At 29.6% G+C, this 17,593-nt stretch overlaps 1 protein-coding gene across 1 annotated transcript; it reads left to right on the top strand.

The window, feature by feature from the left end:
* Positions 1 to 3,368: 3,368 nt before the first annotated feature.
* On the top strand, positions 3,369 to 17,283 carry LOC105625819 (coiled-coil domain-containing protein 37-like). Its single transcript, XM_012207132.1, has 8 exons — positions 3,369 to 3,499; positions 3,955 to 4,175; positions 5,002 to 5,240; positions 14,265 to 14,637; positions 14,718 to 14,947; positions 15,947 to 16,270; positions 16,645 to 16,981; positions 17,156 to 17,283. The coding sequence occupies exons 1-8, from the start codon at positions 3,369 to 3,371 to the stop codon at positions 17,281 to 17,283; spliced, it is 1,983 nt and encodes a 660-aa protein (XP_012062522.1).
* Positions 17,284 to 17,593: the final 310 nt, after the last annotated feature.

The raw sequence follows: 17,593 nt of genomic DNA, 5'->3' as shown, positions 1-17,593 counted from the left end.
ATAATATTGCGTTAATATTGAATCAATATCTTAAAAACATTGAGTTACAATATTGTACAATATTGAAAAAGCATTATAAAAACGTTTCGTGTTTGTTGAAGTAACATCTTATAAACATTGCAATTCAATATTCGAGAACATTGATTCAACATTTTTGAATATAAACTTCCAATATTAGGCGAATTAATTTTTACATAAAACTAAATATTTACAGTAAACGAAATATTTACAAAATTACACTTCATTTTATGATGTATTAAAATATGCTTCATTTGATGCCTTTGGCTCATCTAAAAATCATTTCATTAAAATACACATCAACATTTAACATTGCAACGTCTCAGCAATGTTTTTTTTAACATTATGTGCTATAGTTACAAAATATTCAGAATTTATATTATTAAAATATTTCTTAAAGTTCTTCGGAAATATTTATATTATAAGATAATATTATACGATTAGAATTTATAAAATATTAGATAAAAATTTAATTTACGTTAATAAAATTAATAAAATTAATATTTCAAATGTTGATCTAATGTTTTTTACTTACTAGATAGTATCTTCGATTATAGTATTCTTCAAATATTCTTTAACAATATATCATATACTATTGCAAAGCAAAAACTTTTGTTCTTATGTACCTAAAATACAAATACTATTGTAAATAATAAAAAGTTTTTAATATTTTTTTCAAAAGTATAGAAACATGAAATGAAGGAAAAATATTTAAAAAATTTCTATTATAATATTATTTAAATTTTTTTTCGCGCTGTCAACACTTTACCTCGGATATTTTCATCGCTTTGATTGTTACAATGCGTATGTTTCGCTCTACGCGAATTTTCTTATTTAAATTTGTAATTAATTAAAATTTATAATTTTGAAAAAAGATCGGATACTTACTTACGCAGAATATTTAGATCGCTTGGGACGACAACAGGTATATTAATTAGTGCTCATAGAAACACACGCGAAATCACTTACATCTATTCCCGTCGAAACATCGAAGAACAATGAAAGTGTGTGGTACGCGCACACCTTTCGGACACGCATCGCGGCGATTTCCCACTGAAATCATCCTTTCTTTTTGGCAAACCGCGTTGCGCGCAGCTACTATGCAAGCGAGAGACATGAGTAAAAGGGGCTTTATTAGAATGTAGACCGGATATATAGAGTATGGAAAAAAGAACTCGGAAAATATACGTTTTATAGAAAAATGTTTTAGATAAAAGTTATAGGATTTAAAAAGATCAATTTACTCATATTATTATATTATATAGTTTGACCTTGAATGTCGCCAAGGTCAAGTCAAGGTCAGATTAAACATTGATTTTTTTTTAATGTAGCTTTTTGAGAGCTCTTCAAAACACTATAAATATTTTTTCTTTAAATACTTTTTGAGTTATGAAGATTAAAAATTACAGTATTAGTAGTAGCGCGGTAGTAGCATTACTCAATGTCCAACTCAGTGTCTGACAGACGACTAAAAACTTTTTAAATATTGTCCAGAATCATGACTTATAATATTTATCAAGATCAAGATTATTGAAAATTATTTCTTTTATTTTCATTTTTACATAAAAATGAATTTTTAATTCATGGATAGCGATCTTTTTTCTCCACCGATATAAATTTACAAATGTGCTATTGCATTATATATCAGAATTGGGCATAATTGATTAATAAATGTAATTAATTACAATTGTAATTAATTACTTTAATTGCAATTTTAATGTAATTATGATTATATATTGCAATTGTAATTGAAATAATGGACAGTTAAAGTAATTGTTGAGTCACAATTATATTTAATTCAAATATAATTATAATTATAATTGCATACGATTACTTTCACAATTATATTAAGCAAAATTTTATTATTTTTCATGATATGAGGAGCAATCTTTTAAAATGTGTTTTGTTCAAAATTTGTAATTTTCAGAAGACGAGAAAGAAACTTCGAAGAGAAAAATTATGTACTTCACAGAAAATGATAATATATCAATCAATAGGATGAGAAATATTAAATAAAATTGCTAAACAATTGCTAAAAATGTTAAATAAACGCATTTTGTCTCTAATTAAAAAACATAATGCACTTCAAAATATTTGTTTTTTTAATATATAAATTAACGATGAAAAAATATTTTCTGAACATTTTAGAGTAGCTTATAATATATCTTTCAATTGAATACTATGGTACTTCTAACTAAAAAAAAATGAAATTTTGAATAAAATACATTTTGAAATTCTGCTCTTCATGATTAGTAGGTAAATTTTATTATTTTTCATATGTATAAGAACATAATATCGATGAAATGCCATTTTTAGAAAGAATACATTTATATACAATAATATTCTATATAAGGCATTAATTGCTCTTACTCTCATTAATCAATTAACAATTAACAATTAAATAATTGTAATCTGTTTACAATTACTTTTCGCAATTATTTCATTTAATTGTTTTCAGCAATTAATAATTACAAAATATAATTACTAATTGAATTAAGAATTACATTGTAATTGTAATTTGAATTAAAAGAATTACATTGTAATTGTAATTTGTAATTGTGTGTGTGTGTGTGTTAATTGATTCATAGTTTTGCACAATTCTGCATGTAGATTCTAATTAGTAAATAGAATACTTATTGGACATTACAATTTATTTTAAACTCACCTATGATATGTAATAAAATACTTTTTAACTTTTTACACGTTTTATAATACGATTTTTTAGATTGAAAGAATGACAAAAATCCAGATCAGTTTTGTAATTCTAAAGATTTTTAGTAGTTTTCTAAAATGCATTAAATTTCAGGACTTAAGAAGTTTTCCAGGATGTATTAAATTCGAGGATTTTAAGGAATTTTCTAGGATTCAAGGATATTCAAGGATTATAAAACTGTTTTATATTATCATCTTTTAATTTACATAATTTTCATTGCAAGATTTAAATAAATATTGTCAAATAAATATTATCATTGCTAGTATTTAAAGAAACTATTTTTTTTGATCAAATAAAATTTTTTTTAATTAAAATATTTTTTCAGTGTATTTATTTATGACTTTTAAATAAATATAAATTTTTTTTCGTTGCATACGTTCTTTTGAATGCATTTATGCTATACTTGGCGTATTTTTTTTACCTTTGTAAGATATTTTTTTATAGAATATTCTTATTTAAAAATTTTTTATCGGGAAATCTGTAAGACAAAAATATATCTATAGCTTATTGAACGCAGCTCTACATCCAGAAGAACGCAAAGCGCATGTCAAACAAATTAGATATCTCTCCGTTCGGTGTGATTCGATGGCTCTCATAATAGTTACTGTGAATTTTTGTGTGCTTTTAATTCAGATTAATGAAAAATAAAACGCGGAAGATGAACTTTTCCGAAGTCGACCAAAGAATCCATCAGCTGACGACATGCAGAAAATTGCGCGTAACGCATGGGACTGGATCAACTTTTAACAGGGGTCGCAATTTTTCAAGGTTATATAACCACGAAAACCAAATTTTATGCCTCTTTTCCATCTCTTATGTCTATTTCTACCAATGTAAATTAATTTTATTCTTAGTTTAACTTGTTTTAAGAATTAAAAAAAGAAATAAATAGTAAACTAAAATTAAAGTCATTAAAGTCAATGGCTGCATTCAGCAGAATGTTTATTTTGTAACTGTTGGAAGATTTCTTTACGCTGATTGGATTATGTTTTTAGAACAAGAGGAATGATTCTATCTCAGCAGAGAATCATAATACGATTGGAAAACTATTGTGTTTTACTGAACGCAGCCAATCTACATTGGTAAAAATAAGCATTAGCTGCATTTTTCTTTCATGCCTTCTTGATTTGAAATAAAAGTATATGAGCATATATTCGTGCTTTTGAAGAACATGAAAGCTCCAATTTGTTGTAAAATTGTGCGAAAAATTGTCAATTACTTAGAATGCGACATTCGACTAGCGGTCATCACAAATTCCTAAATGAAGGTGAAAATGTAAAGGATGAACAACAATCGCCTTTTGCTTTTCCTTCTTGTTCCCAAACCTTGGCTCATCTTCAATGGTGGAAAATGCTGAAAAAGAAAGCAATAGCCAAACGCGACAGAAAAGCCTACAAGGATAAAACTTTGCAATCCCATGATATTTTACGAAGATTACATGTAAGTTGTGCTTATTTATTATTATTGAGATCTCTGATGAATATATTTATGTATAGTATAATATTATATAATTTAATTTATTAAATTCTCAAAATATATATTAACCATTAATATATAAACCTTGGTGAAAAAAATCTGATAAAATTTCACAATATTTTAAAATATTTATATTAAACAGATTTCTGAAAAATCTAAACTTTTTTAGATTTTATAAGTTTTTTCAGAAATTATAGAAAAATTATGAAAAAACTTAGAACGTTTCAGAAATCACATACACAAAAAGTTTTGGAAAATATATAAACTTTTTTAGACATTTCTAAAAAATATTTGTATAACAATTCGAAGAAATTTCTTAAAAAGTTATAAGGGGAATTCGGGAGACTTGATCATATGAGAGAGTTGAACCACTTCAAATATCTCATTCAAATTAAGGCTAAGCAATTGTCAAACTACGACGTATGGATCATGCAATTTTGATTTCACATTTCTCGAAACACAAATAGTTGTCAGCTTGATAGCCATGCAAGTGATATGAAAATTTGAACGAGAAATATAAAGTAATTCAATTCTTCCATATGGTCAAATCTCGGATTCCTCCTACTATTTATAGAAATTCTGAAGAATTATGCAAAAAATTCTAAGGAAATTTTTATTCTAAGGAAATTCTAAGGAAATTTTATCGGAATCGTCTTTTTATTTCTAAGTTTCGTAAAATGTAGGAAAATAAAAAAGAAAGAAACTGAAAGAAAATTTCGATAGATATATATATATATATTATGCATTATATGCTTCCTAAAAAAATTTTGCACAGGTGGACGTTGAGATAGAAGCAGAAGAAGCAAAAAAACATAAAGAGTTGGATAAAGTGATTGCCATGACGGATGTACATCCAGAATATTTTACAGAATTATCCGGTAGACCTGTGAAAAAAAAGCTTTTATTAAAAGAGTATATCCAAGATACAAGAGAGATATTAAAAACAAAACTTCTCATTAGTCAAGAAAAAGATAATTGTATTCGCATCGATCAACAATTTGAGCAAGAGACACATCGATTACGACAAATCCAGGTATAAACTTTAACGTAATTAAATTAATATTTTTTTAAGAGAAATATTTATAAAATAATAACAATTACATAAGGCTGCGCTTTACAATAAAAAAACAATAAGAAAGAGTGCGGCTAAAATGTGCCAATTCTAGCAATGAAAGGATTAAAATAGATATTAAATGAATCGCCTAATCTATATAATAGCGCATTTAGCAGAGAAAGCAGTTTTGGTAACTGTTTTAAAATTCTTTAATACGAAGAATTTTTGCTTTTGATTCCTTATGGATTTAAATGTATAAATCAATCATACTAAAGAATTTTACTAATAATTGCAATAATAAAGCTGCTTTCTCTGCTGAATACATTGAATGAATACATATAGTGTGCGGCTGTGCCGCACATAGGTTGCACATAGGTTTCGGAGAGTTGCTATTTGTATCATTCTATTTTCATTGTTTATTAAATGTGAAACAAGGATAATATGACACAAATAACATTGATAGTACGCTCTCCGAACGCAGTCATAAAAAATCGTTTTGAATTCAAAACTTTGAAACTCTATAACTTTGGAGTCTATAACTTTGGAACAGAAAATAGAAATATATATTTGTATTCAGCTTACCGAGATTTTTCATTTGATATCTATTTTTTAACTCTTCCACAGTATCGATTATTGCAGAAAGTTTTCAGAAATGTTTCAATCTTTCACATTTCATGTGCAATAATTCTGAAAAAATTCTGCAATATGTCATATAAAATTTTCACAGAAATGTTTCTAAAATTTATTATAGGCAATAAATTGAAAAATACATTTAAATAGAACAAAAAATCATGAAATGTTAAAATGTTTACTAAATATTGAAAATACGAATAAGTTTCCGCCGTTTTTTATCAAAAATTAAGTATTTATTGTGAAAGAATGGTACATAATGTTTTATTCAAAGTAATGGCCATCGCTAGTCACTACTTTTTCCCATCTTTCTGATAGCATGTGGATACCGCGTCGCAAGAACGCTTCATCTTTTGAGGCTATCCAATCATCGATACAATTTTTGATATCTTCATATGATGTGAAGTGTTGCTCAGACTATGCGTCATCGATCGGAACAAGTGATAGTCAGAAGGAGCAATATCTGAAGAATACGGCGGATGGAGTAGAACTTCCCATTTGAGTGTTTCTAAGTAGGTTTTGACCGGTGCCGTAACATGTGGTCGAGCATTATCATACAAGAGAATAATTTTGTCATGCCTGAAGTAGTAGTGGGCGCATTTTTCCTTGAGTGCTCGGCTCAATCTCATCAATTGTGTTCGGTAGAGAGCCCTAGTAATGGTCTCGTTCGGTTTGAGCAACTCATAATACACGACACCAAGCTGATCCCATCAAATACACAACATGAGTTTTTTTCCATGAATATTCGGCTTGGCTGTCGATGTTGAAACCAGGTGATCCCCATGATTTCCTCTTCTTTGGGTTATCGTAGTGGATCCATTTTTCATCACCAGTGACTATATGATGTAACTAGTGAGTGACTATATGATGCCCTTTCGTTTATGCCTGGCAAGCAGCATTTCACATGGGAAAAATCGGCGTTCAACGTTTCTCGGCTTCAGTATGGAACCCAATTCCCTTGCTTTTGAATCATTCCCATTGAATGATTTCAAACGATATGAAATTGTTTGTTGAGTCACTCCTAATGTAAGTGCAAGTTCTTTTTGCGTTTGGCACGAATCTTCATTAAAATAATACTTCCAATTCCGCGTCTTCGTACACTTTCGGCCTTCCGCTATGTTCTTTGTCTTCGACGTCAAATTCACCGTTCTTAAATTTTTGAAACCGCTCACGACAACTTCTCTCACTTAAGACAGCATCACCACATGCTTCTACAAGATTTATGAGCTGCAGATTTCTTCAAATTAAAGAAGTAAATCAAAAGTTCCCGCAAATGACGCTTATTCGGCTCAAAACTCGACATTTTCATACAAAAAAAAATATGATGTTGATTCAAAATCGCTAATATTTCAAGGTTATGGTGTTGCCGGAGTCCAATCTTACGATGTGTCGTTTTACATCAAACAATTTTAATTATAGTTTATTAGTGGCGCCGTCTTTTGCAAACGACGGAAACTTATTTGTACTCCCAATAATAAATGTCATTTTTTTTATTAATCATTTTTTGATCACGATTCAGTTTAATGTCATTTTAATGTTATTGTTCTATTTTAATTTGTTCTACTTTAATTGCGAAAAACTTTTGTATATGAATAATGATATTGTGTGGAAGCTATAAGTATGATTTTTTTCAGTAATTATGTATATGTCCTTTTATACATATGATTAATTAATCAAAATAGTTGGCGATATAATTACTATTTTTGAGAAATACTTTAAGTTTATCAACAAGTTTTAATCTATAAACAGATCACAAATGCGTATGACTAATGGCCAAAATTCTTAATAAATTTTAAGTACTTCAGAAATGATATTTAAATATATGTTTAATCGATACTTAAATAATATTTATTATGTCAATATTAATAAATTTAAATATTATTTAAATATCAATCAAGTATATATTTGAACACTTTTTATAGTACTAGAAATAACTGAAACCTTTTAAATTCAAAAAATTTCAAAAAATTCTGAACCAGATACGATAGGCGTGTTAAAAAAATCACTCGCATAACATGTATTTGATTATTTGATTATTTTAATTTTATAGTAAAAAGGACACCCAAAAGCAGAGGTTGAACGTTTACCGTTCAATTTTCTAAGAAAATAATAAATTGTTACACTATTAGACTAACCTGTGTTGTCTCGAAAAAAAGGCATTCATCATATTATATTGATTTCAAAAAGATTGTATAATAGATCTTTTCTATAACATTTCATCAACCTTTCAACAAGGTTTCATATATAAGAATCGCGGACATTTTGCTATTTCAGAGCTGTCTCAGAAATGTTGCAGACATATTTTTCAATTTTTATGAAATGTTTCACTTTTCAGTTGAAGTATTTCTGAGATATTTCTGAAAATTTTCGGTGCTATATGGGTTAATTTCACTGTCAAAAATTGGGCTGTATGGGTTAATTTCACTCAGAATTAGGAGCACATTCTCCATATACGAGTATGGGGAAGACCGGGACTAAGTGGGCATCTTTTTTTCAATTGCAATTTTCAATAACAAAATAAACGATTTTAGTCAAATAATTATTAGCGTTTTATAGAGTGATTATAAGACTACAAGATAGCAATAAAAAAAGTTTTAGTTTGTAACTTCATTTCATTCACAAAAAATGATGTGACTCGAAAAATCTCAAAAATTATTTTGGACTACCTAAACATAATAATGGCATCTAAACTAACCAAATTTCATTGGTAAAGAAGATACACGAGATGTCATCTACTATATTGAAACTCATATATGGAAACTCATAAGATATATTTTTGTCACTCAAAATTCAAATGTCAGCTTAGCCCCGATGCCCACTTAGTTTCAGTCTCTCTTACCTATTTGGCTGCACTCTTTATCAAAATTTTTTTGTTTTATTATAAGATGCGAAGTATTTTACTTTGCAATTATATGAAATATTTTCTTGCAATCGATGATTGGAAGATATGGAAAAATTATGTAAAAAAAATTATTTTGTTTTGAAAGAAAGATAATCTGCATTAAAATCTTATAATAATCTTATTAAAAATCATATTTTCAGCGATTTAAAGATCATCTACATATATTTATTTAAATTAATTATATTATTTTCACAGATGTTATTATAAGAAATTATATTGTTTTTTAGAATTAAAAAAACGAAAAAAACATTTTTTAAATTATCACTAGCATAAAAGCTATAAAAATGAAGCTGATATAAAATAATATATTAGGTGTACAACTTTGCTTCCGCCGTTTTTTTTCCGAAATTCGAGGCTTTATTGTAAAAAACTAGTTATACATTTATGATTCAAAGTATTGTCCATCGCTGGCCACTACTTTTTCCCATCTTTCGGGTAGCGTACGAATCCCGCGTCGAAAAAACTGGTCATCTTTTGAGGCTATCCACGAATCGATCCAATTTTTTACTTCTTCATAAGACCGGAAGTGCTGGTCAGCCAGGCCGTGTGCCATTGATCGAAACAAGTGATAGTCAGAGGGAGCAACATCTGGAGAATACGGCGGGTGATGTAGGACTTCCCATTTCAACGTTTCCAAGTATGTCTTGACCACTTTCGGCAACATGGGGTCGAGCATTGTCATGCTGCAAAATCACTTTATTGTGTCTCTCGTTGTATTGCGACCGTTTGTCTTTCAATGCTCGGCTCAAATGCATCAATTGCGTTCGATACCGATCGCCTGTGATTGTTTCAGTCGGTTTTAACAGTTCATAATACACTACGCCGAGCTGGTCCCACCAAATACAGAGCATGACCTTGGAGCCGTGAATATTCGGTTTAGCCGTCGACATGGAAGCATAGCCGGGAATTCCCCATGATTTTCTGCGCTTGGGATTATCGTAATGAACCCATTTTTCGTCCCCAGTCACAATGCGAAATCCCTTTCGTCTTTGCCTTTCAAGCAGCTGTTCACAAGCAAACAAACGTCGTTCAACATCTCTCGGCTTCAATTCGTACGGCACTCAATTTCCTTGCTTCTGAAAGCATTCCCATGGCGTTTTTTTTTGAGGCGTTTTGAAATAGCTTGTTGAGTCACTCCCAATGATCGTGCCAATTCTTCTTGATTTTGACACGAGTCTTGCTCAAGTAATGCCTCCAATTCTGCATCTTCGAAAACCTTCTCTCTTCCACCGCTATGCCGGTCTTCGACGTCAAAATCACCGTTCTTGAAGCATTGAAACTACTCACGACACGTTCTTTCACTAATAGCGGTCTCACCATAAGTATTTGAGAGCATTCGATGAGCCTCAGCCGCAAATTTCTTCATATTGAAGCAAAAAATTAAAATCTCCCGCAAATGACGAGAATTTGATTCGTAAACTGACATTTTCAATCGAGAATAACTTTATGATGCAGACACAAATCGACTAATGTTTCTATGGGGTTATGTTGACAGATGCCCAAGTTTATTGTATGACGTCTATGATCTGTTTATTTTGATCACCACTTACCGCTAAAGCCATCTATAGGAAAACGGCGGAAGCAAAGTTGTACACCTAATAATATTAATATAATTAAGTAAAATTTTTATTTCTGGACTTTAAATGCGCATTTTACAAATTACTATTATAAAAAATGATGATCATAATATATAACTCCAATATGAATTTTTAAATAATTTAAAATAACACTCTTAATAATATTTTGTATCGATTCATAAAGGTCTTTCCCTACTTTTAATTTTTTTTTAATAGGGAAGATAGGCCAATTCTATTCATAGATACAACCAGCAAATGGTGCTTGAGTCGCGCCGGAGTTGAAGTCACTAGATTTATAAAATATCGTAATTGATTTCAAAAATATCGCGTAAAAATCACGAAATAGTGCACATAGTACAATTTCAAGATGGTCAGTGGTTCATCTTTTAAACTGTACTTATATGTCTTCATGCACTTTTGTGCACTAATTTCTACAATAAATAAATTCATATTAAACTAAAAAATACATAAATCAAACATTTATATATATTTTTCTTTATGAATAAACAAATTACAATTAAAAAACATTGATTTACGTACTTGACTTCATTTTCCCAAATAAAGTATGTATATACAAATGCATAAATTTGAAATGGCCGCGTCAAAATGAATGCGAGTTTGTACTTTATAAATCAAATGACTTTAGCGGAACGCGTGGCCCGGGGTACTCCATGCGCGAAGTAAGGAAGGAAATAAATTTGTCGCTTGCGAAAAGTCTGAGGAAAAAAAGGTTTCTTTCTTCCATTTGTCGCAGTCCTATACTTACTATCTTATGCGTATTTCTTCTTCTTCTCGTTGCGGTTCTACTTACCATTTTATATATATTCGTGCTCTTTCTTCCTCTCGGTCATATATGTACATACCATCCACATAGCATGCAATATTACAGTAATATCACAGTAATATTGCAATGTACCAATATAATATCACAGAAATATTATGATGTAATATCACAGTAATATTGCAATGTACCAATATAATATCACAGAAATATTATGATGTATTACATTTGATAACCAGCATTGAAGTATCATAATAATATTGTAGCGATATGATGTCTTAAGCAGAGTAATTAATAACGCTTTCATTATGTTTTATTGACATTAGAGACGTCAAGATTGTGATGTTAAAATATCACAAAATTATACACACATAATTTTATAAATTTATTATAACTGTTTCAGTTTATTATAATATTATATAATAGTTATTGTATTGATAATCAATAATATTTTTTAATTAATATCATATTACATAATTTTTAAAATATTAATTGGAATAATTAATGTCATATGGAATAACATTAAAAATCAATTCAATAAATTTTTTACAAAATTCTCTTTAATTTTTCCCAATAAATATCTCATAAATATAATTATATAAATATCGCAGAAATACATAATACATTATAGTGATATTCCTCTTAGTATAATATTATAGTGATATTCTTGATGTGATATATCTCAGTAATATCTCCTCATTTTCGCGGACATTCTTATATAACTGTGACATCTCAATAATATTTCTCAGTAATATTTCAACGATATTTTTGCTACTTTATTGTAATATTGCAATGAAAAAATAATATTGCTGCGATATTATTGTGATACATATTTGTGTTCTCTCTCCCATCCATTGCGATCCTAGTGAGAAAAGAGGATAGAGCGTATTTTGCTTCCATTGAGTATTCTCAGCAGTCGGCGAGTCAGTCAAATCTCTGTACATCAGAATAAAACGCAGGAGTAGAAGAGTTTTTTGCCTCTATCGAGCGTTTTCGGTAGTCGCCATCTTCATTATCTTCAGAAGAAATCTTGTAATCGCATACAGAATCTCGTACTATCGCGTTCACCGCGTATACGGACCACCGCATTCTGAATATGACGCGTTTATATCGACATGCCAGCCGCAATACCGCGATCCGAATTGGCATTGTCCGTCATGAGGCCCGTCCGCGCACCGCGAGCTCTACACGGCACATATACGTCTAGCTGTAATATCCGTTACGAATAAATTCCGCATACCGCTTTCACGATACACGACACATATACATGTATGTATTGTATTCACTCTGTCACATATCCATCACACAAACAGACATATTTATATATTCTCACTCTGAATTATTGGCGTATTATGAATCGCGAATATTATACATTTTTATATCTTGTGCTACTTTAATAACTCAATAAATACCGTTTCTCTTGTCACATTCTTAAAACTTGTTTCATATTTTATTAACACTCGTCTCTCTCTTTCTCTCTCTTTCTCTCTCTCTCTCTCTCTTTCTCACTCTCTCCCCTCCTCTCCCTCCTTCTTTCTCTTTCCTCTCTCCCTCTCTTCTTCTCTTCCTCTCTCTCCTCCATACAAATCTAATCTTATTCTCGTTATCAGAACAATCCGAGCTATTTTCGCGACTAACAATTAGGGAACCTTTTTCAAGTGTCACTCGCTAATTTTTCTCATTATTTGAATTTTAATTCAAGACATCAAAAAAGTTTTCATGCCAAAAATAATTGTTCAATATTAACCTTATAATAATAGCGCTTATATATCTCATTTTTAATAATGAAATTCTTCGAAAATAACGCGTTTCTGCCACAAATGTTTCAAACATTTTTTTTATCATTTTAAACTAGCATTTTTGTAAGAATGTTGTAGAATGATGAGGAATCGATTTGCGTCTAAAAATCATAATTTCACTAAAAAAATTTAATTGATTATGAAATTACTTCCGCAGAAGTTCTCAAGGCCAAATAAAAAACGCTATTTTATATTTCTTTCGAAATCAAACAATTTTTGTTATTGTTTGAAACATTTTTGGCAGAAACGCATTATTTTCGAAGAATTTTAATTCATTATTAAAAATAAAACACCGTGTACAAGTTATGATTAATATTGACAGTTATTTTTGATATGAAAAATCACTTTTTGATATCTTGAACCAAAAAATGAGAAAAATCGGCGAGTGACATTTGAAAAAGATTCCTTATAAGATTAATGGATGTTTATTTTAAGATATTATTTAAGAGGATCATAAAATAAGAATTATGGATGCGGCCTAAATAATGCGATAATTTTTTTTAGAGACAGTACTACGCGAAAGTGAGAATTTCGACACAGATAAGATAGATTTCGATCCGGCGGCAGGAGGGTCGTCGTTGTAAGAAGTTATATTATAGAATAGAAGTTATTACTTATGCAGATAGCATTGGTTTTACATTTTATATTGTGATTATTATTTTTATTCTAAAAATGCATTATAGATATACACGAGAGATATCGCACGAATTTTGAAGATGTTTTGGGAATATTCGGTTTTGGGTATATAATATAGTACAAAATTAGTATCGAAGTATTATACTATATTTAATATATCTTGACAGTATATGAGAAATGATATTTTATCGGGACGTTACATTAATATTTCTAGTTTATTCAGTATGATCATAGTACATTGAGTATAAAAACTAGAATATTATCCTAATATCATGTATTGAGACACTACTGTCGAATTTATTTATTGTACTATTGCAATAGCAGTTTTTTTCCGTAAGGGCCCCTCTTATTCAAGAACGAAGTTTGTATGTATTACCTAATCCAAACTCAAGTTTATTGATTAAATTTTAATATATTGATCTTTTTGTGTATAACTTCGAAAAAATTCCTTATAATAATTTCTCTCTTATGCATTTTTTCATAATTATTTATCTTTTATATATTTCCTTTTATCATCAATAGCAATGAAAATAATTAGTTTGAATAAGACATTTCATATACGCGCAAGAAATGTCTTATCCAGCATGCGCAAGAAGCATCTTATCCGACACTATGACACTAATTTCTCAAATGAATATATTTCGACATAAATTCATCCGTTTTACTATTTTGCAAAAGTATCGTTGTCGACGATACGTAAGCGACTTCGAGGAATTTCTATCGAAAGATCACGAGAAAAGTATGCAAATGCTGAAGAAAGCGGAATGGGAAACGAAATTGACGGAAGAGATTAGCACCCAGAAGAACGAGCTTGCGAAACAATTCGGTCAGAATAGATTGGACGTTTATGTATTGGAAGAAAATTGGAGATTAGTAAAAATGTGCCAGATGTTCCTTTATTGCTTGTCACCTGTCGCTTGGAGGACCAAGTACGACTTGTTCCAACAATCCGAACCAGAAAAAAGCATTACCTTCGTCGATACTCCATCGGTAGACTTGTTTAACAGATACAAAACACTAGATGAAACTGCATCCTTGGAGAAATTGATAGGTAAATCTGGGCGAAATGTTTAGCGCTTAATATTTTTCAATATTTTTTTTCTTAATGTACGAACAATCATTTCGTGTTAGAATTATTCGAACAAGACACCACTGATGCCGGCCCGGCTGTATTGTACTTCGATGATCCATTCGATTTAATCCGCATCTTCCGGGCAATGGAGATCCAGAATTTAAATGCACTCGTACATCTCGAATCCCTCGCTGCCCCGATGGCAGACATAACCATGACAATCACTGTGACTGAAGCGCAAATCAAACAAGAGATCAGCGAAATTACTTCAACGATCAATGATTTAGAAGTTCGTACCAATTCAATCGAGTTCACATGATTTATAAATTGAACATGTTAATACATTTTGGATGTTTGAAAAAAGTTTCTAAGATTTTAATGATATAACATTCACAATGAAAAGAATGAAAGATTAATCAAGACCGAAAAGTGAATCATATTAAAAACAAAAATAATTCCCAAAACTAAATTCATTAATAGTGCTTACATTTTTATATAAAAACGTCTTCTTTTTAATTCACTTTGGCGAAAATTTTTCTCCTACAATTCTTCATATAATATTTTATAATTTTTATATATGTACAAATTTAAAAATTTTCAGAATTTTTGTATAATTTTATAATTTTTTAGAAAGTTTCTCAGAATTTTTACGAATTCTAAGACTTCATTCTTCATTCTATTATTTCTGAAGAAAATTTAACGAATATAAATAAAAAAAAGAATTTAAGATAGTTTTCAGAAATCTTTATAAATGTAAAATACGAAAAATTAAAGATATTATGAACTATAATATAAAAATTTGATTACCAAGATAAATCAATTTTTCGATCTATGTTGATTGAGTATTATTTTATTTTTAATGAATACTTTTCAATGAATACTACATGCTTCTAAAACATTGGATTTTTATATACAGTATTTCTGAAAAGTGGGGACAAACTTAAAAGGCTGATAATAAGAGATTTCATAAAATGAAAAATTATTGTTTTTAGAACTTTGTTCAATTATTGTTTTGCATAAGTGTTTAAAATGATTTTTCAATCTCATTATCATTAATAATGTTTAACAAAAATTGATATCTATCGTCTTGAGATGTCATCCGACATGCAAATTACATATAAGTTGTTTAATTTGACTATTATCTTTTTAGATTCATCATCATTTTTCGGAAACATTCTATACATAAAATATTTCAAATAAATTCTAATGAAATACGTTTTTCTTTTTTAAATTCTCATTATATCTTTAACATTAACAATTTAGTCTTACGAATCGAAGTATCCGATAGAATTTCATCATTGAGGCAGAAAATAGAGCAGCAAATCTCGAAGAATACGCTAATTATCTTCTCCAAGATGTTTTTCGACATCTTGTCTGCTCTAAAGAAGTACTCTATCTTCGCGTTTTCGTAGAAGATGCCTATGAGAGTTGCATAGGTCCGAACGACGCGAATCTTAATAGTTTTTCGATGATGAAATGGATTGAAAAAATGCACGAGAAGCTTAATCTCCAGCTGGATAATCTGCCACGCGAAATTGTTCGTGCTTGTGAGCGGGAAGGATTCCGTCAAGAGATGAAGGTTATAAAGGAAGCGGAGGATGCCGCAAAAAAGGTAAATAATTTATATTAAACATTTATCTTTTACTCGTAAATAAGAGAGTCTTAAGAGTTAATCTCATGGGAAAGCCTAAAATTATATGATTTTTAAAGATTTTGCAAGTTCAAAACACATTTGTCTTTACGTAATAAGTTAAATTTTATTATCTTAATTAAAATATTGCTCGTTTGTCTTTTACTGTTATTTATTGTTATTATTGTATATTATGAACTAAATAGTTTACTTGTTATTTTGCAATTAACATGCATTAAGTATAATCTTGAATTTAATATCTTAAACAACGATTATGTTACACGATGTGTTATACGATTGTTTCATAATTTAACACAAACAATATCTTAATTCGTAATAATTTGCATGATTGCTAGTTCGAACTAATGCATCGATTATTGGACGCTCTGAAGCGCGTTATGGAATTACCTATAAGCAAAAAACGGCCATTAATTCGGCGTTCAGTACCGATTATAACCAAGATGAAGCCGCCATTACAATTATTTAAACCGACGGATGAGGAAATTCAATATCTCACTTTCTTCACCGATTACTGCAGATTACGCGATGACTTCGTCACATATCGTTCCAAGTTTCCGGATGATTTCAATTTGACATTCCAGAGCAAGCGAGATGATATCAAAAACAAAACGATATTTAATGATATATCTTCGAATCGAGAGCAAATACGGGAAAAGGAGAAAGAGGAAGAAGAGGAAAAAGCAGAAGAAAAGAGAAAATGAATATACTATTGAAAACATAACAGAATCAGCACATTTATTTGAAAATTTCTCGTGCGTATATATCCGAAAGGATTCTATCAGTCTAATGCGCTACGCATTGTCGATTACTTAGCGCTATTAATAATTAATATGTATACATAAATAGGCGATTTAACGATCAATGTTAAAGCACAAGATAAAATATTCAGAGATAATAAAACACAACAAGAGGCAACTACAGCGTACAATAGAATTCGAGACGATAGTCGATATAAAAACAACAATCATGCTTGATATCTTGATTACAAAGCGCCAATTTATACATTCCTTCTTATAAACTTATAAGAAGATTGTGATATACACTTCATCTTCAAGTATCTCTTTTTCTTTTTACACACGAGCAACTTTTTAAATAAAATCTCTACTAATAGAGATCACATACAGAATGGACCGAAAGTCTGGACAGTCGAATATCTCATAAAAAAAGTATTATTTTTGAGAAAAATGTTTCATAAGCTTGTAAAATTTGAACATCAAAGAGACTTATTTGATCTCGAGTGTATGGAGAAGTTCTCAAAGTCAATTTTAATTTTGAAAGTAAACG

The sequence above is a fragment of the Atta cephalotes genome (genome assembly GCF_000143395.1).
Source record: "Atta cephalotes unplaced genomic scaffold scaffold00003, whole genome shotgun sequence".
NCBI classification, from domain to species: domain Eukaryota; kingdom Metazoa; phylum Arthropoda; class Insecta; order Hymenoptera; family Formicidae; genus Atta; species Atta cephalotes.
This window is presented reverse-complemented; position numbering and strand designations above follow the sequence as displayed.